This window comes from Tinamus guttatus, unplaced genomic scaffold (assembly GCF_059628265.1).
Source record: "Tinamus guttatus ecotype Peru unplaced genomic scaffold, ASM5962826v1 Tinamus_guttatus_pri_ptg000048l, whole genome shotgun sequence".
Lineage (NCBI taxonomy): Eukaryota > Metazoa > Chordata > Aves > Tinamiformes > Tinamidae > Tinamus > Tinamus guttatus.
This window is the reverse complement of record NW_028288582.1, coordinates 2307272-2334109: the sequence shown is the minus strand read 5'-3', so window position 1 is coordinate 2334109 and position 26838 is coordinate 2307272. Positions and strand designations below refer to the sequence as shown.

Sequence of the window (26838 nt, the reverse complement as noted above, 5' to 3'; positions counted from 1 at the left end):
AAGTATACCATTGATTGTTTTTAAATAATTTGATAAACAATTACATTCCATGCTTTTGGTTTGGAAATTAATTGATTGATTAATCGTCAGGAAAGTTAACACTGACTCTCACATAAGAGCTATTAATGAATGCTGTGAATCAGAGTCATTCAAGGTAAGAAACAGTTCTCATACTCTGCCAGTTGCCTTGTTGCTGGAACAAGCAGATGGTGATTCCCCACATGGCTCTTTTGGTGCTAAAAGTGATGTTGCGAGAGAGGACTGCAGGGAGTCATGCACAATTTTTTTTTCTAGTAGTTATTACACCAGTGCATTAACCATCAGACAGCCTCTGTATTTGTTTAGCAGTGGGAAAATATCCCAGATGCTCCTCTCAATGGAAGAAGGGATCTACTGAAGTCTAAGCAGCGCTCTCAAGATCACATGAACTCTAAGCCTGGACCATTCTCTTTGGGAAGAAACAACTCACCTTATCACTGATTATTAGCTACTAATCTTTGAGATCCCAAGACAGATTTTCCAGTCTTGTCAGGAATATCCATGTACCAGTGAGGCCTGCATTAGATTTGTGACAAAATTTTAAAGACTTGTCAATTCTTGCAAATGACGATGAGGCTTCGTGTCTCCTCTTGTTCCCTGGGCATTAGGAAGATGCTATAACGATAGTCTGTTCTGTGTCTCCTGTTTGCTGTGACATGCTGATGTGAGCAGGGAAAACAGATTAGAATACATTCAGTTTGAGATGAATACGTTAATACAAATGACTACAAAAATCCCACAAGTTTTCTCCTGTGTAAGCAAATGGAGGGAAAAATCTACTGAAATCCCTTCCTATTAGCTGTTACTCTGTGATAAACTTGCCAGGAAGCACATCTCTCAGAAATGATCTGTATTTGACCGTCTCTCTTTGCTGATCAATGTGCTAGCAGTAATTTATTTTAGATACAGACCAGCAATAAATTCCTAGAAGTCTGGAGCTATAGATCAACAACTGTGTCTCAAAATATTGCTAAGTTTTAATCCCCTGCTACTGTTTCAAAACCATCCTTGTTTAAGACCCTTTGCTCCTATGTGTGTGCTCGTATGTCTACATCATGTTTACCAACCTCATTTTTGACAAGCGCTTGAAAGTAACATCTACTGATAAGGTTATGGTGGAATTGCACAGGCAGTGTGACTGTAATCTAAAAGATCTGTCTCTAGAAGAGAAGATAGCCCTGCACAAGATCTTTTCTGTAGAAGCCACTAGCAGCCATTTGGGAGAGAGCTTCCTAATTTGCCATTAAGTGTTAAAGTTTCTTGCAGTTCTGGAGGAGTGTTTTAAGTTCTGCTGAAGCCCTGTCTTGGAAGTCTGTTTAAAAACAAATTAGAATTTCACATCAGAAGTCTCGATTTTATGCTATTGTGCAGAAAATGATTATATTTCACTAGGAAACAGGAAATAAGTACTGTATCTTCCCATTAAAATACATAAATTCCTCTGAGATAGTTTTTCAGGCTACTTGTATTACCACAGCAGTTAATACAAGATTTTTTGGGGAAAAAAAAAATCTGGGAAGAATGGGTAAGTTACTATGTAGAAATGCTTAAGACAGAATTGCTTGAAAAGGAAACCATCTCTAGTTTTTCCTTGAATGTAATTTCCAGCTGTGGAACTAAATTCACAGACAGGGTTGAAAACTTTCCCCCAGTGCCTTGATATTATAGAAATCAATCTGTTTATTTGTCCCAGAGGCACCTGAATTTCCACTAGTGATCAGGTACAAAGCTGCCTATACTCTGGAATAAGTAAATTTATTGAAGCTTGACTCCTTCTGAGACATAAAAAGATTTCAGAAAAAGGATTTTTCTGACCAAGAGCCTGATCTTGTAGCGCAGCTAACAAATTGGTCTTGTGCAAAGGACAGACGACTTTCCTAGTTTGTTTAAGATGAATTTACGGACATGTCTTCTACTAGCCCAGGGGTTACTGTTTTCATCCAGATGCTGTCATCCTACCTGCAGTGAAATGTTGATGTGAATACAGCTATTTTGTGCCATATTTGTGACCAGGGAAAGTGGAGACCCTTTGCATAACCAGACTACGGAAAAGTGCCAATTGCAAGGACGCTGACAGCACACACCTCCTGCCAGCTTCAGGAGGAGGCAAAGACCCCTCTTAGGACCAGACTCTGCGTGAGTACCCAATATATAGGATTAACAGCAGATCGTTTAATACACGGCCATTCTTGGCATAGTTCAATTTAAAAAGCAATTTGTCAGCATGCGGGAGGTGAGAGATGGCTCCACCTCTGCTCATCGTCCCTTGCTGAGCCATAAATTGAGACTGACTGGTAACAAAGAAGGTCTCTAGTAATGGCTTGGCAAGGTGGCAGCAGCCATAAATATGTGGGAAGGACAAGGGTCATTTCATTACAAGCTGGTTATCTCCAGAGTGAGATTTCAGTATTTGCTATTACACTTTTTCTGGATCGTTCATAAAGAAGTGATGGTAGGGTGCTACTTGTCTCTGTAAACTCAGTCCACACATAAATAATTGAGTCGCACCTGATATACCTCCATACAGTGGAGTGAACCATCAGTTTATCTCAAATTTTGGAGAGAGGTGTTTTTTTTTGTTTGTTTTTTGTTTGTTTGTTTTTCTCCTTTTCTTCCTTTTTCTCTCAGAGGCCATTTTTAACGTGATAAAGCAAGTACAGACAACTTCATTAAAGAAAGATAACTTTTAGGCTATTCTACATCCAATGAAAATGCTTCAAAACATGACTCAAATGTAGCCTAAAGGTTTGGAGAAGCAACAGCTTTATTATTAATGTTTTTAAACCTTGCATGTTTGGAGAGGGTGGGATGCCAGCATGCTCTCCAAGGCCTGGAATTATCAAGTTTAACTGCTACGACCTAAAAACACTGTATATGTTGCCTTTCCTGAGAAGGCCAGGTGTGACCCACGTCTCTGCCAAGCTCCATGCAACATTTTAATTTGAGTGTCACTTAATTTATTGTCTCTGGGAGGGGAAGGCCTCAAACCATCAGTCAGAACGTGGTTTGCGATGCTGAAGAGAGTTTCTGGCCAAAAGAGTGACTTTCATCCAAAGGAAAAAAACAACTAATGACTCAGTTGGGCATCAGCGCCCAAAGGGTGGGCACTGTTGGGCCTGGTTACTATGGCAACGGTGAGGCCTGCACAGGCCGCTGTGGCAACGACAGGGCCTGCTGGGGCCACCATGGAGGTGGCGGTGGCTGCCTTGGGCCGCCTGCAGGGCCTGGGTGGGTGCTCGGAGGGAGTTGGGGTGCAGGGAGGTTCCCTGTAGGCTGGTTGCTCCTGCAATGGGAGCACTAGTTGTTCTGGGGATGACGGAGCTGCCATGTTAGGTTTTTATACCTATTTCATAGCGTGAGCGCGGGTTTTGTAGGGAAAACAGTTGTAGCTTCGTCTTAACGTTACTGACCTTCTTAACAACCCACGTAATGTCATCCGCATGGGCTCTCTCTCCTGCTTGACCCCTTCAAGCACAGGTAACATGGAGGTAGCAAAAGCCTAAGGATGGGGTCATGGCCAAGGATGGCGAGCAGGGACCCTGTGTGGGCTACATGCTCCGAAACGAGGTGGTGGCCATGCTTATTACTGTGCTTTCTTCCTATCTGTAGCCATCTGGTTGCTCTGTGGGACTCCCAAGACTCTTTGGCAAGCAGCTATGTGAAGATGTCTAAGACTTTTCCTCTTTGAGCCTTTTTCTGTTACACCTTAATTCTGGAAATGCTGTTTAAAAAAACAAACGAACAAACCGCCAAACTGAAATTTTCATGAACACCTGCAACTTCTGTGTGGGTACAAACCTTCCTGCTACAAATAACATGGGTGCTGGGGGGCAGAAATGCCCAGGAGCCTGGTGGTACATTAGGGAGGCGGGTGGCTTGGCCCGGCACCGTGGCAGGTGATGTGAGACCGATGCCCGCGGTGCCCTTGGCCTCTGAAGCGAGCATGTGGCATGATGTCCAAAGGAAGGAAATTTTAAATATTCCCAAAACACAAATTCATTGCTCTCAGGTCTGGAGAGCTTAGGAGCCCTTGAATTGTCTTGAATGTTAATGCTTTTTTTCTGGGTTGTATCAGACATGAACCTGCTTGTGGGCTCTCTTGAAAGATAAATGTGACCTACAGAGTCCTATTTATCACGGCGTCTCTTGTAAGAAATACAGCCTGCCTTCAGGGTAGCAGGATGGATTACAGAGATGCAAAATTGGAGCAATTCAGCAATCTGGCATAAAGGCCTTTGTGAAAGAGGTGAAGCAATGACTAAGAACAGAATGAATCTGATTTAGAAGGAAAGATTAATCTTCATGCAGAAGGATTACTTGAGGTTATAAGCAAGGAAATTGAGCTAAGAATAATAAAATTAGCCAGAGGAAAAGCAACAAATAAACTAAATGCCAGGAGACAAATTTCGAGCAAGCTTCCTCTGGCTGTAGTGTGCTGTGCTTGGAAAAGGAGGCTGAGGTGTGCACTGAGGCTGAGCAGCCTCCAGGGATGGATTCTGGGCTGGGCACATATTGTGTTTTGGTTATCTTTTCCATTTTTTTCCAGTTCAGAACATTGAAAACTTTCCATTGCTGTCGATTCTGGTTTATGGTAATGGAAAGTTATTCTTGTCTGACAAAATTGCTTTCTTATAAATTGCCAGTGTTGGGCACAGCTTGTGGTTATAGATGTATATCAAAATATCCCCTTCTGGGCGCCTCAGCTGTCAAACTAAGGGCAATGTGGAGCAAGGATCTTGCCTTGCGTTACCTTTGAGAGATGTTGCAGGGCATTATCCCAACAGGTTGGTTTTAAAGGCCGTGCAGCTGTAGTGTTCTTTAAATCTAGAGGTCAGAAAAATCACCAACAGCTGAGACAAATGGCATGGGGCGACATAAGCTCTGGCAAGAGATCTAATACGATGTGAAAATAAATGGCCAGTAAATGTCTGTGGTTTCACTGCACTGCCCTCCTGGCCACTGTCAGGCTGCAGTTCATCATGTGCCCTAAGGAACTGGGATTTTGAGGAGGGATTTCAGGTGGGGCATGGGACCTGATGATTTTTGAGAATGTAAGTAAGTATTGCAAGGGGAAAAACTGTGACTAATGCTGTTTTGGGGCCAGAAGACTGTGTGTGTGTGGCACTAAAAGAGAAATGCCAGGAGGTGGAATGTGAGGTGATACCTCACATTTTTTTGCTTAAGTCACAGTGATTTTTACGCCATTTTTAAAGGCTTAAAGATTTGATGAGGAGAAGAGTTTTGGCAGTGAGGTGGGTGGGGAAAAAAAGGTTGAATTTTGGAGAAGTACATAAGAAAAAACGGTAAGACTTTTGAAAGAGCTCACTTTTTAATGAAAAATTGTTTTGGGGGAAGCTATACCTCATTGAGGTTTAGTTTCAGCTTAGCAGTGGGCAAAGTAAGACATGAAAAAATTGCTTCATCTCTTTTTTTTCTCTGAAGGATATATTTCATTTAGGAAATACAAGTTTTGAGAGAGTAAGTGAAAATATGAAAGAGAAGAAGAAAAATAAACGATGGGGGAGAGGGGGGTCTAGAAGTGATTGAAGACCTAAAGAATTGGAAAAAAAATGACAAGCAGAATTTAAGATAGGTTTTTAAATAGATTTTTATTTATGCGTAATATGCCCTAAATTTTGGTGTATTTCTGAGAAAAACCTATGACAATTCTGTTAGTTTGAAAGTAGTAAAAGATAAAATGACTTCTGTTGGAAGCAATTGCTTGGAATTACTATTTGTGAAGACCCACATTACACCCACTCTGCTGTTTGCTACGTGAATGGGTTTGTTTTCTGTCATCTCTCCCACTAGGAGCCACTATTTTGTGGAAAATGCCATGTTGATAGATTATCATCATCAAGCCTGAAGATGGTCACGTAGGGCAGAGGTAGTCCCTGCATCTGGCCTTTCTTCCCACTAACTCAGGATAAAAATCCTAGTGAAGTGAGACAATGTCTAGTTTTCAAACAGGTTCATAGGTCTTATTAAAGACAGATTCACTTATGCTTGGATTAAGAATTTACTTTTTTTTATGTGTGTGTATACATTATAGGGATTTAGTTCCTGCTGCAAAGATAGTGTATTAAAAAAAAAAAGTCATGCCACTGTAACAGGTACAATAATCTTTTGCAGAATCCAAATCCCTGTGATTATTATTGCAGATGAAACTAAATTAAATTTAACAATACCAAGAGCAGCTTCAGCTGTAACATAAATCATCACTTCAGGCTGTGATCAGTATTTCTGGTTGGAAAGAGACATAATGAAGCCCTAACTGCTTGACAAAATTCTAAAGATTAGCTACATCCTACTTAAAGAGAAATTATTTTAATCCACAGCTTTTACTCTATTTTAATAACCTCTACAAACTTTTCTCAGTGACTGCTTTAAAAGATCATTTCTGTAAATTTTACATTGTAACCATGTGTGACTGAACATTTTATCAGGTCCTCTGGACCTCGCGCAGCACTTGTGCCTCTGCCTTTCCTGTGCACCAGGAGGAGGAGTGTGAAAGACGCTGACCTAGTTTAGAATGTGGCAGAACAGATTTAGCCCTGAATTAACAAACAAATCCCTCTCTTTCAGAACAATTCTTCAGAACAATGGAGCAATATTTGGAGTTTAAAAAATAATGCTTTTACTGTATTTTTCATTTAGAAAAACAGCTGAAAAATGAAGACTATGAATTCAGTGGGGAAACAGTGCAGCATCTTGAAGATACCATTGCTGCTATTAAGAAATTGGTAATAAAATCTAATAATTTAGTTTTAAGGATACGGGCAAGAGTTGGTAACCATGCAATTATTAATTTACAGTTGTAACATCAGGAGGTTGCTCTTATGTAAGATGCACTCTTTTTTTTTTGAGAAAGAGGCTGTTGCAGGTGAAGTTGGTGGATGCTTGCATGCGTTTTGCTACCCACAGAAGTTTGGCTGTAGTAGAACAAGCCACCCTGACCGGGATAACCCAAGCAGTAGATTCAGTCCTTATCTTGCCTGCTGTGGACAAGTGTTTTATTTTTGGAAGAGCAGGTGTCACTTTCCCTAGGAGCTAGTAAAATTTGAGGATGGTCCCAGGCTTGCGCTGAAGTCAAGCGGGATCTTGTGCTCAACAGAGTAAACTGGGAAACAGGATTGAGGTTCTGTACCCATCTCTCTCGTATCTTCATCGTTTGCTTTTAAGCAAGAGACATCAGCACCAGATCTACCGTGAGTAGCAGGAGCATCATGAAAACCCCCAGAAGGCAGAGGTCAACGCATGTAGAGTGCTTCACATCATCAGCACCTTAATGCGCTTGTGAGGCTATAGCCACTAAAGTTACTTCGTTCAGCAGATGGTAGGGAGTAGCAGGCAGGTAGTTTGTCCTGTGAATCGGTGCAATTTAAACTTTTTTTTCCAACAGTTTGGCTTTCCTTGAAATAACCGCATTGTGTGCGGTAATAAGAGAACTTAGATTAATCATCACCTGAGGGTGACTGTTCATAGGCAAACAGCTTTCCTTGGAAGACCTCAAAGGTTATTAAAGCCAGAATGGCTTCAAACGGAATGTATTTTCTAAAGTGTCTCCTTGGTTTATATGTCTAGATAGATGTAAATCTTTTAAAACTCTCCATTCTCCCTCACTACTCCTCTAAATCATCTATTTCAGACCAGCTTTGTATTAATCTCAGATGAGTGCTTTATATAATGTGCTGAAATCATAACGCTGTTTTCTTTTTCACTGCTTCAGTTAATTGAGGGTGTAATTCATATGAAATTAAAACCTCTTACATATTTATTTCACATTTCTGAGTATTTCCTTGTCCCAAGGAGAGTGGTTTATGTGCATACATGCAGAATTTGCTCTCCAAAGAGCAACTTTTCTTCTCACAGTGTCTGATTGTAGCTGCTGGCAAAACTCAAGGAGAAAGATGGAACTGAGTTTATGCATAAGCCATGTCACTAATAACCAATGTCAAAATCTATTTAAACATTTATTTTCTCAGACATTGGGGGCTGTATCAACCCACACACACTTCTCAGTTGTTTAAGGGCTGCTTCTGCAATTGCTTTGGTCTGTTTTCTCTTGCTCCACCATCACTCTAAACGTGATCCTTCTCACACCAGAAAGCAAGAGCCAGGTGACAGTGTGTCTCAAAGCCAGCTCTCCTTTCACTTCAGGAGAGCTGCAGGCCATGGGGGAAGGAGAATGACCCCTTTCTTCTTCAATGGAAAAAGGTGACATCTAAAAACTTCCTTGCCAACTCTTTTTTGTAGTAGAGTTATGGGGGAAAAACTTCCTGAAGATGGCAACTGTCAGAAGAGTTAGTGGAGCTACATGTTGTGGGTAGCTAGTTCTTATCTGAAGAGGGAAAGAAAGGAGAAAAGAGAGCAAATATTGAGCAAGGGGGATGAAGTATGTAGGGGTAGAAAACATTGTGTCATCTAGGTAAAAAAGGGCAGAATATATTTCTTTTTTTTTCTCTCAGAAATAAGTGCTTTTTCTTCTCTTATAGTATTAGTTCTGACTATGGGTATTTGTGAATTTATTAATTGTCAGGAAGAAATTAGAAGACATACCCTTGAACGCCTGGAAGAGGAGACCATCGAGAACAGCAAGCTCCGCGTCAGAACGCAGACCTTTCCAGGAGTAATTATGGCAGAGATGACAGGTAGTACTGGCTTAACCACGTCTGAAAATAGAAGAAAACTGAATTTGATGAGTATTTAAACAAGCTGAAGAAGTGTTCTGTATCCTAAATCTTACTGGTAAAGGTGAATCACTCACAGTAACTCTTTAATGAAAGAGGATGGGTGCTCATTGGCATGTGATACCCTAAGGAAGTATTCTCTCAGAGTAATAAAAATGAGAGATCTTCACTGAAGGCCATGCACAAGCAATAGAGGAATGCCTGGAGAGCTGCAGCGTTGCCTTTCCGTGACACATGACGTGGAGCACTGTGGTACTTCCATGCTGCAAGCCTCCCCTTTGTAAAATAGGGTTAATGACACTTATTTGATTACTTTTGGGTGGCCTTATTCTGACCAAATAATAATTACTGCCTTAGATTAATGCTTATCTACTCTCTTAGGAAAGAGAAAGGCACTTTTAGGCATGATTCATGCCCTAGAGTAGATGTTTAAAATAAGGCAGAGGAATCATGTGTATAAAGTCTCTTTCTCTGCACTGGCTGTGAAGGGAGGCTAAAGATTAGCTCAAATGCACCTAAATGAAACCAAGCTTTGAGCTCTATGGAGAAAAATTCCTTCTCTCTCTCTCTTTTTTTTTTCTTAAACAGGTAAGACATCACTTTAAAGTGCTTTAGGCCTATTATACCATGTGGTTGCTATGCGTTTAGCAGGCTGTTTATTCTAGCTGCTGCTGTTTTGCACTGCCTGAGTGTTTCTGTGGGGGTGGCTGTGCACAAATGTGTTAGCTCAGAAGCTGCAGAGACGCTGCAGTGCAGCGCCCCTGCACAGACGGGCTTTAGCCACCAGGCACCTTCATCATGTGGTTTCTTTGCTTTCGTGCAGCAGCAGCTATTCAGGAAGAAATGTTATTGAATTCCTAGCAAGGCAATGCTGTTCTATCTTCCTATCTGGGCAGAGGATTTTCAGGGGGAAAAAGGTAGTTTTTATGTGTGATGGGAACTTCCTGGGTGTATAGCATGAAAAGAGACTCTTGTACTGCAGGCTTCTTCTCACCAGCAAATACAGATGAGTCAGGAAAAATGTGGTGGGACTAAACCGATAAAATAACTTGTGTGATTTAGGAAATATTGTATACAAGTCCCTTAGAATGACAGCTACCCCTTACTGGGTGACATAATCTATAGCAGTGAAGTAAAGATTACAGATCAACCCCTTTATGCATGATCTCATATATGTTTTTTTATAACTGAGAGGCCTCTGCCTGTTTTACATTTATTTTTTTAGCTCTTGTTACTGCCGCACGTGAAGCTAGTGCTGCTCAGATAGACCAGCTGCAGTCTGCCCTGAAACACGTTGCTCATGAAATTGCATCGCTGGATGAGAAGCAAAACCTCAGTGAAAAGCAGAACGCTGCCCTGTGGTGCGTATTCCTTGGAATAAGGAAAATCACACCAGCAAGATGAGAGGGAGGAACGATGGTGAATCGTGCTTGTCCCTCAAGCCTGCAGCTCCCTGCAAATGTTCCTAGGAAACTCTTGGCTGCAGCAGCAAGCCTGATTTTTAAGGTCTTATTTCCTGAACGGTGGAGCCTGCCTGCTGCTGCCAGCCCCCTGTGGCCCTGATAAACTGGCTTGCAGAAACCTGGCTGCAGATTTGCTTCTCGCAGCAGTGGGGAGAATCTTCTCTTATAACAATTAATGGTAGGGAATAACTGCAAAGATCATGGTTCCCAGTTTAAAATATATGTGTATATATATAAAAAGTAGGTCCGATTCAAGAAATCCTTGTCAGCAGCTGAGATAGAGATCCATCTTACCCTTCAAGGAGTTATCCCAAGAGAATGCAGAGATGGGAGATGTTTGTTTCCTCTCTGTCAGATTTCACATTTCTGTCACCTTCTGCCATGCTGCTAGAGCTATTTAAAAATAAATCACACTGCTTTTTCTTGTGGGGAGGCTGCTTTCTTCATTCTTTTCATGCTTGAAAGCAGCATTTCCATGTTTACCAGAACATGCAGAAAATAGTCATGCCAGAAGAAGTAAAGCCTGGAAAAGAAAAAGGGAAACCCTCTTCCCCTGAAATACAAGCTCGTAGATGACCTTAATCACAGCTATGGGTGCATGTCATGCTTATAGTGCTGGAATACACTGAATTATTGATGTATACATGGACAAGTTTTCATTTCCACAATCATTTGAACCAAGTCTTTGATCTGATTGAAATATCATTTCCTGCTGTTATTTTTTTCCAGTGAGGAGCAAGCCCGCTTGCGGCTGCAGTATGAAGAAAGGGTAGACTTGCTGAATGAAAGGATGGCAAGGAAAGTTAACACGAATGTTCTCTTAAATGATACTTGTGAGAAAACAAGAGATACAGAAAGAGAAATAATCAGGGCAAAAGCAGCCTTAAAAGAATTGAAAGAAAAAGTAGCAGAAAAAATGAACAAACTTAGGAAAGAAAAAGAAGACTGTGAATTAAAGGTAGAACTTTTGAAGTGTACTTCACAATTGAGCAGATATATAGCATAGATATATAGACTTACCTAGCGTCAAACAATGAAATGACATTTGAAATTACATTGAATGTTATGCTTAGCTTTCTCATGTGGAGCTAAATTTTGCCTCCACAGCAGCAAAAAAGGAAGTACATGGGATCCTTTTTGACATGGGATGCACAGATCCCATGCTAAGGTGCTGTGGATGGTATATATGTATATACACCCACAAATGCACACATGCACACATCAAAATTTTGTGGTAGATGAAACTTATTTTCTAGAGCAGCTCTCAGAATGTCATTTGTAATATTTATGCTTCCTACTGGCTGTGGGACAAATACATCACAGGCCGGCGTTTCAAGCTCTCCAGGCAAACTGCTTGAAATAAAACACTTGTATTTCTAGAAAGTTCTATGACTGAACTTTGCTGGTTTTATACTTGGCCTTTCTTTCAGTTATGTATATTTGAAAACCTTTCTTAAAAATAACATAAAAAATAGATTAAAAGACAACTTCCTAGTAGAAAGTATTTTTCTGCAGAACAGATTTGTAACTCTTCTTAGTATGGTATAATTGAGTCCCCACATTGGAAATAAAATCAGATGAATTTTTTGCCTGATCAGATCCTAATTCACATATTATGTTAATCAATTATTGTTTTGTTTTTGTACAAAATGTGTTCAGCTAGTACATAGCTGTGGCTTTTGCAGAAAATTATTTTCTTCCAATATGAATTTTGTACTCATCTAATTTTTGGAAGGCTACAGAAATGGTTATGTTTGAACATACATTTTTAAAGTATACACATTAATTTTATTATTTATTATCTAGGAGAAAGAAATGAAGAAAATCCTTGATGCTCAGCAGGCAAAAACTTCGGAGAAAAGGGATGAATTTGAAGCCTTGAATATAAAATTATTGAACATAGAGCATTTAATAACTATGAATTCAACGGTAAGTTATTAGCAAAACAGTTCTTATTTCAATGTTACAACAAAGATGGAAATTTAATTTCATAATTGATCAGTGTGAGGGGAATTAGAAAACTGGAGACTCTAACTTTTAAGAAAAATATGAGCTTACCTGATGTCTAATTTACTGGCATTGTTGAGTTAATTACTCAGTTATAAAGTCACTGTCAAAAATAGAGGGTTAATGTAAATTATTTTTCCTAGTGTAATGAAATTGCTGGCTACTCCTTGCTGGTGAATTTATTTATAAAGACATACTTACAGGGAATACACAAAAAAGTGAAAAGATGCCCTGGGCCCCAGCTGTCTACATGGCTCTAGCAGATATCTTTGGAGGACTAGCTGAAAAAACATAATGACACTCAACAAATACTCGGTGGTTACAAACATGGAAACATATTCATAACACTTCAAGGGTGGTATAAAGAGGAAAAACAGGAAGAAAGTCAGGGAAGATAAGATTTTGCTCCAATAGCATTCTCCATGCATCCTCCAGTGTAATCACTCCATGCTGGTGGATGTGACAGTTTTTAGGCTGTACAATACCTGGAAAGTCAAAGCTAATTGGGGTAAAATATTCACCCAGGCTTCCTCTGTCTGCTCTCTACTTAATATTGGCTACCAGATAATGCTCTCTGCTCCAAAAGGATTTTCCCCTTTTTGCAAGGATAGATTTTCTGAGAAAACTATGGAAAGGACCGTGTCTTTGTCTTTCCTTTCCTGCAGAGTTACCTAAAAATATGTGCATTCACTTGAACAGCTGCTGAGCTACTACTAATTAGCTGAGTAGCTAATAAAACTCCACAATTGTACCCAAGTTAACTCTGCAGTGAAGAAAATGCCTTAGTGGACAGAGTTTATAGGTCACATTTTTTAAATTTTATTTTCATTATCCCTCTGAATTGATATTTTTAAAGCCCTTTCAGATATTAAATACAATAAAAACAGCCTTGACCTCTATCTCCTAAACTTTTTTTATTTTTTTTCCAAACTGTTAATAATTTTGGCCATGAAATCTCAGAGTGGTTAAAAACTAGTACAGGAGGATGTCATGAAGATGTTAGGCAAACATCTTAAAAAAAGTAAAAAGGCTACTTTTGGTAAAGGGATGATTTGTCTGCCCTTTTGGAAATACCATATACTATGACAAGTTTGTTTTATTTTAATAGGCTATATCTAATGAAGAGGCTCTCATAGCAAAATGTAAAGCAACAAGTAAGCAATTGGAAAAAAATCTGGAATTAAAAAAAACAAACATGTTGGAACTCTTGAAAAAGAAGTAAGAATTATTACATTCTTCGAACTTTTTGCTAAAACTGCATCAATATATTCCAAGGAAGTTTACACCAATATTTATGAAGAACCAGTCTATAAAGTAGGTGAACTCCTTAATACTCTGGGAGAACTGACAGATCCAGGTTGTCCCCTTATAAATGGGGGCCTTTCTTGTGGCTTCAGTGGCCATACAGTAAAATTAAGGAAGACATCAGGGGCTGAACCGAGTATGCTCTTTCTTAGGCCCATAGTTTCTTCTGCTCTAGTTCAGCAGCAGACCTTCTGAAGCATTATATGAGTGAGGTGTTGAAAAGAAAAACAAGGAAATCTTCCTTTTGACTCAAACATCTTGTCTGAACCATCTTCCCTTTACAAGCTGAGCAAAGAACTCTTTTGACAATGAAGAAATACGAATCCTTGGAAACTTGATTAAAAATGAATGCATTGTTCAAGTATTTAACTACTATTTTTCTTGATGGCAGAACTAAGCCATTAACATCTTCATGTAACAAGTGTTGCCGCTAATTAACAATACAATTATTGTAAAAAAAAAAAAAAAAAAAAAAAAAAAAAGCAGCAGCCCAGCTGCCTGCCCCACCATGGCCTTTGATCCTGTAAGCAGGTATAAAATGCTTTATAAGCTTCTATAAATCTGTACCCTGCTGAATATAGACTTAACTTGTTCTAGGATATTTGTGCCAGTGAAGTTGACCATGCCTGAGTTCCAAGGGTTCAAGTAGTTGTGAGCTGGTGAATGTAAATGGACCTGCAGACTATGACGATTTTCATAGTCTGTCTTAGCAGAAGAAAAACACTGTCTTTCTGCTCGTTTCCTAATGTGTTTTTAAAGATCATCAGCATTGAGTGTCTTTATTTCTTTTAGAGTGTTTGATCATCATAACCTCCCCTATTTAGTGAAATAGGTAAGTTGGGCAGTTGTGTTAAGGAAAAATCTTGTCAATATATTCTTCATCCTTTATATCAGCTTGTCTATACAAGATATTATCACTCTCCACAAGCTCTCCTTTCTTTGCTTGTATTTTCAGAGCATCTTTGCAACAAGAACACTACTAGTTCTGCACATCCTTCCCTCTTTGCAGGTTTGTTTTTTTTCCCCATGAGATATATCAGAGTGAAAAAACTAATAAGGATCCCTAAATGGTATAGGGCTCAAATACATGCAGAAATTCACGTAGTTTTGTGTGAGGCCTGAGAGTAAAAATGCATAATAGTTAATAACTTTTTGTTAATGCCTTCCTAAATATGTCTAATTTGGCTTTGTTTAATAGAGATCAGCTTGAATCAGATGTACGGATTTTCAAATCTAAATTTGCCCAAGAAAAAGAGGCTTTGAATAAGGAACTTGAAAGGGTAAGATTTTTATTTATTTGTTAGATTTTTATTCTGCCCTCTCCAGTTCTACTAATTGTTGTCTTGCTGAAACACTCCCTGAGAGCAAGCCTGCACAAAATGTCACATGTGAGCTGCTTTGGGCCCTTTAATGAGCCTGTGCCTCTGTGCTTGCAGAGAGCAAACATTTGTGGAGCACGTGCCCTCTACTCCTATTCATGCCCTGAAGGTAGGGCTGAGATCTGCTCTTCAGCAGAGACCATGGAGTGGTCTTGAGACTTAAGGGACACATAGAGGGGGATGAGCATAAGTATTTGGTTGTGCAACTAAGGTACAAGGTAACAGAAGGTACTGAGAGCAGGATGCAGATTTGAGAGGGGGAGTACATACAGTAAGAAAATGGGGAAGGGATGTAGAAGATTGTGGGGAGGCTTTCGGGCAAGGATGAGGTTGGGAACCTGGTGTGGGAAAACTGTGTGTAGTCTTTACAGCCATTTTTTGCTGATTTGATCTGAATTTCAATATTATTAATAGCACATGTGTGGAAAAGCTAACTAAGGCCCTCCATCAGTTGAATTTGTGAGGGAAAGCCCACTGCCTGAGATTGTTGTTGTCATGCAGACTACTCACAGGCATAGTCCAGGGGTGGTGTCCAACTTAGGTTCATAGATTGCCCTCCAAATGCATGAAATAAGGTGGTGGTCTATCAAACTCTGTCTTTGGGCTACCTGCCCCTACCTCCTCCTGTCAGGACACGTGATTCCTGCTGCCCCCACTTTAATATCTCCTGCCCACCTTCCCAGTGCTCCTTCAATCCCAGGGCTTTCCCATTCTCACTTTCTCACATGGTGAGGTAGGAGTCCCTGCCTTGAGCTGAAACAAGGTCCGATGCGTCAGTGTCTTCTTTTATGTTCGGACAGACTGCTGACCAGAACGCACTTCTTTCATGTTTGAAACATCTTGCAAACATTTGCTTCCAAACAATTTAAAAATATAAGAATTGTACAAGGTTAAGCTAAAAGTCTGTCTCATTGATCGCCATTGAAGATAAGTCAGTCAATGGTAGATGTCCAAGGAAGTGATTATAAGCCAAGCTTATGATGATACTTCCCCATAAGAACACTTCAGGCCCCATTAATTTGTGGCATCTTTGTATTTAATAGCTCTGGATTTTTTTTTGTTTGTTTGTTTGGTTTTTTTTTTTTTTTTTTTTTTGCCTTTAGCCTATCTAGTAATTCTTCAGGGCTATGCAGAGAACATCCTGTGGTGCAGCCTTCCCCAGCTTAGTTTCCTGTTGTTTGAAGTAGGTGTTTGTGCTGAAGCACCACCTGCTCATTTCATTTCTCATCCTGTCCTTCTCATGCTGGAGAGACACGCAGCAGCTCTTCCCTGATTACTTTCTCCAGGTCACTCATGATTACAGGGAAGTCTACAAAGCTTTTACTTCACCCAGCTAGGAGTCATTGCCTCTTTAATTCTTCCATTCTGTGCCATCCTCACCATCTTTTTTTCATGCCTGCTACATACATTCTAGGAAAAGTGATTTAAATTAATCTGTAGCAACATCAACTTCATCTGCTGGTGACTGGGGCTAGTAACAGTAAAACTGTGCTAGTTTAAAGCTAACAACTTGGGTATCTGCAAGCTATGTTTGCCAAATGTTCCCAATATTTGATTTGCATGGGGCCATGGATATGAAGATCCAGAGATCTTGATGTGACATTCACACATGCTAATCATGTTGTGAATCTTGGTTCACTGCAAGGGTCTCTAAGATTTTCTGTGCACTATAGCAGTATAAAATATCACTATGAGATAAAGCAGAAACAGAAAGAATAATTAGCTAACGTCAGTGCTCCTTGCTTCTAGATTACGAGAGAGCTGCAGAATGTTGAACACATAAATAAAAGGCTTAAATTTGAAAATAAAAGTGCGCACCAAAAGTACCAGCAATTAGAGGAAGAACAACAACACTGGGCTCTAAAAAGGGATAAGACTGTGGCAAAGTAAGTTTTACTTGTCAGAGTTTTGGATACAGATTTGTAAGGTCTGTGGTTTTATGACTAAGGCTTTTTTGTTAAATGGTGAGATCACATTTCTGCCTGATGAAGGATCTAACCTAAAAAAATCTTATATATATCTCTTTTATATATATATATATATATACATTTTTTTTTCTTGTAGATTGGGGAAATTATCTGCTCTGCTAAATGAGAATCTTGAACTTCTGTCAAATCGTATGGTGGAAGAGAAAAGCCTAGAGGAGGAGATTGAAAATCTTGAAGATAACCTACTGTATGTAGTCTTTCCATTTTGACAACAGCCAATATTCTCAGTACAGTTTACTCGAGAGCTCAGCTGGTTTGCAAGATTCTGAAATGTAGCATTCAATGGGGAAGTTTAATGGATTTATAAACCATACTAGCAGGCCGATACAAAACTTCCTGCAACAAAAATGTTAGCTGCCAGTTACTATAAGTCAATCTGCAGTTTCTAATCATGAAGCAAGGAATGAAATGAAGGGTATTGAGATGACATGGAATGTCAAACTTGCCAAACAACCCTTGTAATGCTGAAATACACACTGTGGTGCCACATCTTGGATTGAGCCACAGTGTTTTGCAGTAGTATCTGGGCACATGGAAGTGTGAGTCTTCATCCTTTGCAAGATGGAGAAAAAAGCTCAGCCAACTAGTTTCCTGTCTCCCAAATCTAAACATTTGCAGTCTGTATTTTAGCTAATTGTCCTGGGTCCTGTGCAGCTTTTTGGCAGCATAGCCCCTTCCAGCCACACTATCAATGTCTTCCTGTTACCTCTTGGAATCCTCCTGAGGAAATTTTCCTTAGTATGTAGTTGTCCTACTTCTGGATATAATTATAGATAGACAGTAAAAAAAAAATCACCTCCCTTTTCATATTGAATATGCAAGATTCATATTGAATATGAAAACATACAGCATGTTCATCCTGCCCTGCTCTATGTCTATCTCGTCAGGAGCACTGTTTTCATTTTACCTGGCAAAGGAGATATTGTAGTCATGCAAATGTGGATGACAAAAGTGAAGAGTGTTAGGTAGCTGTGTTGTGCTAAAGAGGAGGAGAACTTATGGTGAAGTTGTGCTGTCATTATCTGGGCCACATTCAGCTTCTTTTAAAATTTACTGGTATGTTGGCTTGGTATTTTTTTTTTGCACTAAGAACAGTCCTTTGGGAGAAAGCCCCATATCCACCTCTATGCAGGTCTCTGTGGGTTTTGGAGGAGCTACTTTCTCCCACCTTTAAACCTTGAAGGAGTAAAAATCACCAACAGCAGCATTTCTAAGAACATTTTTCCCTGTATTTCACACACACAGGAACAAGTTATAGATGATTCACACTGCAACCCTTCTTATTTTATGGAACTCCCCTAGCACATAGAATCCATATAAAGTTAATCCATTTTAGTGTTTATCATACTTAATACACTAGAAGATGCATAATAACAAATTAAAATTGATTTGTCCATCTGGTTAGAAGTTCTACTTCTGTGAATATTCTTTTGTAATACTTGCAACAAATACACTAGTGTACTCCTTCATTCCTGAAACATCTGTTCCTGTGGTTTGGATTGGTTTACTGTTTCTGGCCTGAAAAAAAGATACCCTCAGTTTTGCATTAGCTCCTAATGAGAGCTTCTTAATTTTAAATTAATGTCTCCAACCTGAGAAACAAGAGGTGTAACAGGCAGCTGTGACTGAACACAAATACATGTTTTCTGAGCTGTGACCCTCGTACTACATTGCCTCTCTCCACCTAGTGGAAGTGCTGAGCATCTTGGCTGGTGAGAAGGAGATTCATGAAGACTGTACTAAAAAATCAATGTAAAGTACATGTTGTGCAAACCTTCAGCACTCTTTCTGAAGATTTCTCTTTCCTTCCCCACAGAAAGCTGAGGGAGAGCTATGAAAAGGGACTGAAATTTCTAGAGCAAGATTTAAAGTCCGAATGCGAGATGAGGTAGTATTAACTAGTATCTGCTTTGTAGCTTTAGAAATAATGCAGCGAACTAATGAATTATTGCATTTTGTTGCTGCTGTTTTATATGAGATGTAAAACTAAAGACTCATGATGTGAATATTCAGTGGTGCAAGGGCAATAAGAGCCCAGCTCCTCACATACTTCTGTCACTTCATTTGTATTGTAGTATTGCTGTAATGCCAGGTGGTGGCAACCACTGAATTTACCATGTAGGCTGCTCTTTATCACAGAGTCACGGAATGGCTGAGGTTGGAAGGGACCTCTAGAGATCATCTAGTCCAACCCCCCCCCGCTATATTAAATGTTATCCTTAATCTTACAAACATTGGGGGCCTATCGGGGGCACTTAAATTAGAAGATTATGTACCTTTAGATTTCTCTGTGTTCAATACAGAGACAATTTTAATTCCAAGTTTTTCTGTCTTGAAATGCACCCTAGAGCTACAAATCTCCTCCTATCTAAACCATTTTGACTGTAGTCAAAGCTATGGCAGATCTGTTTAAATTGTCTAGTGTCTTAAATTAGTGTCTAAAAATCTTATGTGTATCCCTTGAATATTTTTAATCCAATTTGAGTTTTGTTTTCCCCTTATGTCACTAGAGCAATGCTTCAGTGGAAGAAGCTGCACTTAACAAAACAGAAAAACTTCTTCCTCTCAAGGGAGGAGGAAAGAAAAGAAGAAGTGAATGAAAGAATAGAGGCTGGTAAAGAGCAGCATGCTAAACTACTTCTGGAGGTATGTTAAGCAGCAGGGATTATAATCCATGACATTCAGTGTTACTACATTCATGCTGTTATAATAATTGGAGTAAAATGGTGTCACAGTAACTAACCTCCAAGGCCAGCTCACTGTAAGATATTAATCATGTTATCAGATCTAATGGTATGACCTTAACTCCTACTGATAACAATTTAAAGCAAATATGTTTTAAATGCAGATTGCTCTCATTTGTTTTGATCACTGATTTCTGAGTAGTCCAAGTAGGTACTGTGTATTAGAGGAATCACTGAGCTTCTTCATTTTATTTTCTATAATGAGATTGAAGACCTAGAGAAAGAAGTTTTGCAGTCAGAAAACCAAGTCGAAGCCCTGAATGATGAGATAAATAAGAGGGAAGCTGATTACAGGATTTATAAGGAGGATTTTACTAACAAAATAAAATGCCTGGAGGTAAGTTTTGTTCTTTTTCTTGGCTTCGAGAAGGTCCCTAGGGGATGAATTGGCAGTGTGTGGTACATCTCAGTAAAGGTGCTCACTGGGATCTGCGAAGGAAGTACAACCCATCTGCTGGTAGTTGTTTCAGGTAAGCTCTCTACTTTTCAGCTTTGTGTGGGTTCATTTTCTTTCTTTCTTTTCATACTGGTAAACCTTTAGGATGAGACCCTGAGATTACTGAGCCCCTGGAATCGGTACATACCCACCTACGTTCTTCTTTCCATATGGCCCTATACGTCAATAGAATGCCATGCAGTTAAAGTTTCTCAGGAGGGAGGTCTCCCATTTTAAAATAAAAATATGTGCAAGAGCAGATGCAGTCCTGCCATGTGTGCAGTTCAGCTTTGAGTTTCCCAGTGTAGAATTTGTTCCATCATCTTGGGGTAAACAGCTAAACATTCATGGAATTATGACAGGCTGATTTCAGACACTGATCAAAGTCTGCTCGAAGTTATTGGTGTGGTAAATCTATCAGTAACTCGTGTTGTGCAAGGCAGGACTTAAGGCTGTTTATGTCTGTGTTCTTTAAAACACTGGTGAGCTTTTTTCCCCGAGGAAGTAAATAGGGCACTAGGACACTAAAATGCTGAACACGAGCTATGCGGGGCTTTCAGAAATTCCAGGCACTTTCAGAAATTCCAGGCACTTTCAGAAATTCCAGGCACTTTTCCGATCTCTAGGGCGTAGCATATGCTCTGTCCTCAGGGAATCCGTCTCGACTGTCTGAGTTTCGGTCAACAGTCTGATTGAACTAGGATAAATCAGATGTCAGGAGTGGAGGAAATACCCTCTTTGTGCACCTGGCCCTAGAGAGGTAGATTTACGGAAGGCCTTGGGGACCTTCCTCGTTTTGGTGGCAGCAGAGGATGTGCTCCGATATCTCCCAACACGGTTATGGCCATGGAGCTGCTGAGGCCTCCCTAGAGAGATCAAGGCTGAGCCTGTCCCTGCCAAATAAACACTTGTGCTGGTTTCATTTTCATCCTCTTTCTGGCAGTTGAGCTATGTTGCATGTACAAAAGAGACATTAGATATACCTTTACTCCAATGTCTTTTTTTTTTTTTAATAACCCACTTTAAAAGTGTTTTTCTCTCATGTAATATAGTGCTCATGAAAATACAAAAAATATGGCTTGCTAATAGTAATGGTAAAACCATATTACAGGACTGCACGGCTTCTGGCTTTTCACATTTTTTACCTATTGCAACAAAAAAGGGGAAAAAAATCTAATTTTCCACCAAAAAGTCATTTAACTCCTGACTTGCATTCCTTTTGCCATAGCAACATGTGATTCCACTGTGCTGAGATGCACGTTTATAGACTGATGTTTTTTGCTTTAAAACCAAAGGTCAGATTATTAAAGCTAAGAAATGAGACAGAGAAGGATTAAAATGTACAGATTTGTAATGGTGTTCTGGTGATGATCTGCTCAGTCTTGAAGACCCAGTATTTCTTCTCCGCTGTTCTAACACAGTGCAGAGATTCCCAGCCTGTTAAGTCTGTGCAACCTTGTCACACATAAAGCTCAGATCAAGGAGCTACGTAGTTACGTTTGTATTAAATAGGCAGGTTTTTTTCATCATATTAATATCTAAGCCTGGGCATGAAAGGGAGAAATGAGACACATCAAGGCACAGAATGAAATGCGTATAGGAAAGGACTTGTGGAATAACAGGAAAGCACTTGTGTTGGTGATAAGAAATTTTTAAATTTGTTTTGCTTCACCGATGGGGGAGTAGAACCAAATGGCTGATGTGTAAATAGTGCTGCCCAGGGGGGTGATAACTTGGGCCAGCTTCAGGAAGGAGCAAGGTACCAGCACACCTAGAAACTTAGGGGTTTGCAGGTCATGTGGGTCTGATGACATTCACTGTTAGCGAGTTAAGTAGCTGAAGCCATTTCAGAATTATTCATACTAATTTTTAAGTCAACTTTTTTTTTTTTAATCAACTTCAATTCCTGGAACAGCCATAAGGGATAAGACACAAGGTTGGTCCTTCCAAGATCCTGACTTCAGCAGTGATCAGCAGCGCTGCTTAAAGGAGAAATATCAGAACAGTCAGAACAATCTTCTGTCTGCCTGACAAATAGGGTGTCATGAATTTCCTTGCCTGGAGATGGTATCCGCTTTTTGTGGCTAACAGCTTTTGATGGAATTTTATGCTATGTTGAATCTTCAATGCCATATTTTTCTGTTGCTTATTGATTCTTTTAATTCACGGTAATGTTTGTCCTCCATAGCAACCTAGAGCAGTGAGTTCTGTAATTTATTTAATAATAAATAATAAGAGCAAAAAAAATCTTTTGTTTCAAAGCTAGCGTCCCAAAGGTTTATTGGCATCTCGCAGTTCTTGTGTTCTAAGAAGCAGTGAAAAGCTGTTGTCTCCTTATCTTCTCCCCCTTTTCTACCCTTCATGATTTCACATATGTTTATTTTATGTCTCTTCAGTCGTCTCCTTCACAGGTTGATGATTCAGCACAAGAGTAGGGGAAAAAAATCATCCTAGATAATGTTTTACTGCCAAAGGAGACTAATGAACTCGGTTGGTTTGAGGGGGGTCTGGACTGGAACTAATCTGTGTTTTCCGTGATAACTCGGAGGACAGGATGGAGAGAACGCCGATCGGGTGTGCGGGTGGCCAACAAGACAGGGCTGGGAGCACCCTCTGGAGGGTAGAGCTAGAATTCAGAATGCTTTTAGCAAGAAGGAGAAGTAATTAAAAAAAAAAAAGGAAAAATAAAAAAGGAGAGAGACATAAATATACAAGTTGGTGTGCTTTGCTAGAAGCAGTTGTCTGTACAAATCCAGCATGAAGGGAGTCAAATAGAACTGCCAAATAGAGCAATAAGTAGTGGTATAAGAAGGCAACTATCAACCCAGTCTGTGTGAAGGGCTATACAGCATGTCCAGAGTGTAAAGTTAATTTTCTGCTCTATCCAGTTATGGCAAGATAGAGCTGCTGTGCAGTTTCTGATTTTGAACCCTTGTTTTAAGAAGGATATAGATTATTTCAAGAGCTGAAATGAACTCAGTAAAATGATCAGGAGAAGGGCTGAGGCTTTTTGTGTAGCTTCACTTAAAATGAAGCAGCCTAAGAGAAGACACGCTAGTAACCTCCAGGTGTATAAAAGATATGGTAAACTTTTTTGCTTGTACACTTGAGATGAGACAAATAACAGGGAACAGAGAGATTTAACTTAAGAAATAGTTCACCCCTGGAAAACACTGACTGCACAGATAGTAAAAATAGTAAAATCCTGGAATCAGTTGTCTGAGACACGGTATCTCTATTGCTGGGGTTTTTAAGGATAGATCAAACATCTGTCGTGGGTACTTAGGTCTAATTGATTCTGCCATAGAGCAGAGGGATGGACTAAGATGACCTCTTGGGATCAATTCCAGTCTTATTTTCTATGGTTTTTGCTCTGCACACATTGAATTATTTATGCATTAAATGCTGCTTAGGTTGTTGATTGACATTTGTTTTCATTAAAGAACGACTTCAAAACTGTGACTGAGAATCTGCATCAAAAAGAACAAGAATTAAACATAAGCAAACTAACCTTGGAAGAAACCCAGAGAGAATTAAAAGAGAACCAGGCAAAATATGAAGAACTCAGTAAATCATTTTTAAGTAAGTATTATGTAGATCTTCTGGAGAATGGGACTTTTTCTTCTTCTCAGAAAGGATCTTTACCATAGTCCTTTGGCTGTGGTTCAGGTGAACAGTGAGGCAAGCAGAAATTGAGCTCTTTGAAACAACTGGAATTTGTAGGCACGGCCATAACATAAATGGGGCTCATTTAAAAACCATACCAGGCATACTGAACGGATCACTTGCCAACGCAACTTAGTTTTCCTTATAACAGCTCAACTTTAATGTTCAGCCATTACACTGTCTAAAAATTCTTTCCCTGCTTTTTAGAACGGAAGGATGAAGAAATAAAAGCCAGAAAATCCATTGAGCGGTCAATCAAGACTACTGAGAAGCTCAAGGAGGGCATGGTAACTGCTTGAAATTTAGCTTAAAATTTCTGTGCCTGTCCTACCACCAGCTTTATCCCCTCCCAGTAAAGAACAGGCACCCACAGAGATTGGGGAGGACAGGCTGGGGCTTGGGACCTGTCTTCCCCTCTGGTCTCATGCTTCTGTGATCGCTGGTGTTGGTTCCACAGTTGCTTCGTGCAGGGGGTTTCCATCCAGCTCAGCCTGGGGCCCAGCATTTGTAGCAAGCTGCCCCTATGCTTGATTTTGCATCCCTCGGGTCTTAAATGAGAGGTCCCGCAGAATAAAAATCCTTTCCAGTTTGTTTAATTAGAGTGCAGAAATGGGGTTCAGATCTGTTAGCGCTCAGGGGTTTGTTTACAGCGGGAGCTGAGGAAGAAGTTGCGGATCAAGCGCGGCGCTGCCTTGGACCAACTGAAACAGCATACGGAGAGCGCCAAGTGGCTGGAAAGAGACATCTATGAGATCAACAGGAAGCTGGACCTTGTGCACACTGAGAACTGCAGGTTAAAAGCCGTGAGTGTCTTGAGGGATGACAGCGTTCCCTCCTTGTATGAAGTTCCTGTTCTGGTGCCATATTTTTTATTCCCAAAGTGGGGTGTTGGTAGCTGTTGTGCTGCCAGAAGCCCATACCCAGCTAGGGGATGCTGTAGCTTCCCAGGTGAAGTCGATGGTGAGCTCCTGCCCTCCAAACTGTGTGCGGATAAACATGACCAGGCTGTAAGAGGGACCTCCATCCTTGGAGATATTAAAAGCTCAACTGGGTAAGGGCCTGAGCAACCCAATCTTCTGTCAAAGTTGGGTCTGTTTTGAGCAGTGGGATGGCCTCTCAGTGTCCTTTCCAGCCTGAAGTATTCTGTGATTACATGCTGTTTTTATCACTGTAAATCAGAGAGGATTAATCAAGAATAAAATCCTCTTCAGGGGCCACTCAACAAAATGGCCCCTCTGGTCAGACCTCTCAGCAAAACAGCAGGGAAGAAAAGGCACTTTTTGATTAGATGGACATTTATTTTCCTGTTGACTTCTGATGAGCGGAGAAACCTCTGCCCTTTCCCTGGTGCAGCTACCTCTGGTCTCAAACAAGACAGTTTTGGGGCACTTAACCTCCTAGCTAAGCATTTGATTTTGCATCCCGTTCCTGTTTTCACAGCCATGGTCTAAGCACTCAGGTACTAAATCTTCACTGGAAATGACTGTGTTTAGATACCAAAATTTCCTCCTTTACTTTTGGGAAGGGAATTTAAGCTGCCAACATTTCCAAAGCTGCCTTGGGAAATATTCTGCAGGAGTCTGGGGCCCTGGGCTGGTGGATCTTTTCCATAAAAGTCCCAGGGAAAGCCCCTAAAAGCAGCATCCCTAAAAGCTGCTCGGTGCCAGGCTGCTGTTCAGAGCCGACCCCTGCGGAGGCTGGTGTTGGAGGTGCTGGGCACCAGCTGCTCCGTGGCTTTATCTCATTATATCCTCATGGAAACAAAGGCTTCCATCAGAAAGGAAACTCTTATTTACGGCACAAATATTTCTCCCTTTATGTGCAGTTCACTAACAGACCTGAGAGGCTCTAGGGTGGATTTCTTTATTTTAATGTCCCAATTGCACTAGGAAATGCTCTTTTCTCGTGTCTGATCTGGGCCACCTAGCCCAGCCTGTCCAGGGGACAAGATGAGCCAAGAATTAGTTCCATTTCCCCATGGTGAATGAATCCATCCTTCCAAGGGGAGGAGAGTGGGGAGCAGCTTCACTGCATGGCCTGACCCCCCGGCGCCGTTTTGTTGCTCTCTGCACCCTGACCCATTTATTTGCTGTGTTTATAAACACAGCTAATGTGTGTTTATTTTGGCAACTGTCAAAATTTGTTCAACAAGCTCAAAAGGATGCTGTTGTCAAAGAGAGTGAGTCCTGAGCAAGTCCATTAATCCTGTAGATCTGTAAGTTTAATTAAATAAATAAAACCTTTTTTCTTTCTGGTCTCTCTAGAAAATGAGGAACTATCATCTAGAATCATTAAAACTGTGACAAGTTCTTGTCTGTATTTATTTTTTCACAGTGCAATGCACAGATAAAAGAAGATATTTTTGCAATTAATTTTGAAGCAGAAAATCACAAGTCAGCCACAGCCAAAATCCTGAATGACCTAGCAGTGTTTCATGGTAATTATCTTAAGAAATATTTCAAAACAGAAAGTGATTTCTTCTTTAAAAAATAATATCTTTGAGACCTTATGTCTTGTTTGCAGAGCTCCCTAGCATGCTTTAACTTTTGATTCTGTTGTAGATCTTCTTCTGAAGGGATGGTCAGAGGACAGCTCTATGCAAGAGGTGATTTTCAGTTTTATATGCTACTGCTTTGCGTAAACTCTTTGCTTACCATGCCAAAGATAAAATTCCATATTGCAAATATGTCACTACACTTTTTAAAAAGTCATGCAGGGGAAAAGTGTTGAACTTGTGTTTTCTAGCTGCTCAATGACAATATTGGGTAGTTAATGAAAAGCTTCCAGCAAAGCTACAGGTTTGGTGGCCAGGCAAGCTATGGAAAAACAAGATAAACAAAACACGTGTCTTAATATTTTACGAGTTCTTTATTTTTAAGAAAAAAAGAAATTCTACTTTGTCTCATAACAGGAATTTTTGGAGAATGAGCGGGAAATACTGAAAGCAGTGACTGCTCTAATAACAAAAATTCGACAACGAGAGGAAAAACTCAGTGATATTAATAGGAGGCTACAAAACAAATTAGAAGGACTTAATTCTCTAGCTGAAAAAGCATCCAGAGTGGCTCACTGTAAGACACAGCAAATTTATTCTTTTCCTTTTCTGCTTTTTCTTTTTTAA

General features: G+C 40.1%; 1 protein-coding gene across 1 annotated transcript; it reads left to right on the top strand.

Annotated features, from left to right (window-relative positions):
- The first annotated feature begins 3224 nt into the window (after positions 1-3224).
- On the top strand, positions 3225-26838 carry CCDC175 (coiled-coil domain containing 175). Its single transcript, XM_088539748.1, has 19 exons — positions 3225-3267; positions 6697-6782; positions 8579-8690; positions 9955-10090; positions 10922-11150; positions 11999-12121; positions 13308-13417; positions 14703-14784; positions 16633-16769; positions 16948-17058; positions 18688-18759; positions 19382-19517; positions 19821-19952; positions 23495-23633; positions 23925-24004; positions 24368-24520; positions 26052-26154; positions 26279-26322; positions 26629-26838. The coding sequence occupies exons 1-19, from the start codon at positions 3225-3227 to the stop codon at positions 26836-26838; spliced, it is 2238 nt and encodes a 745-aa protein (XP_088395874.1).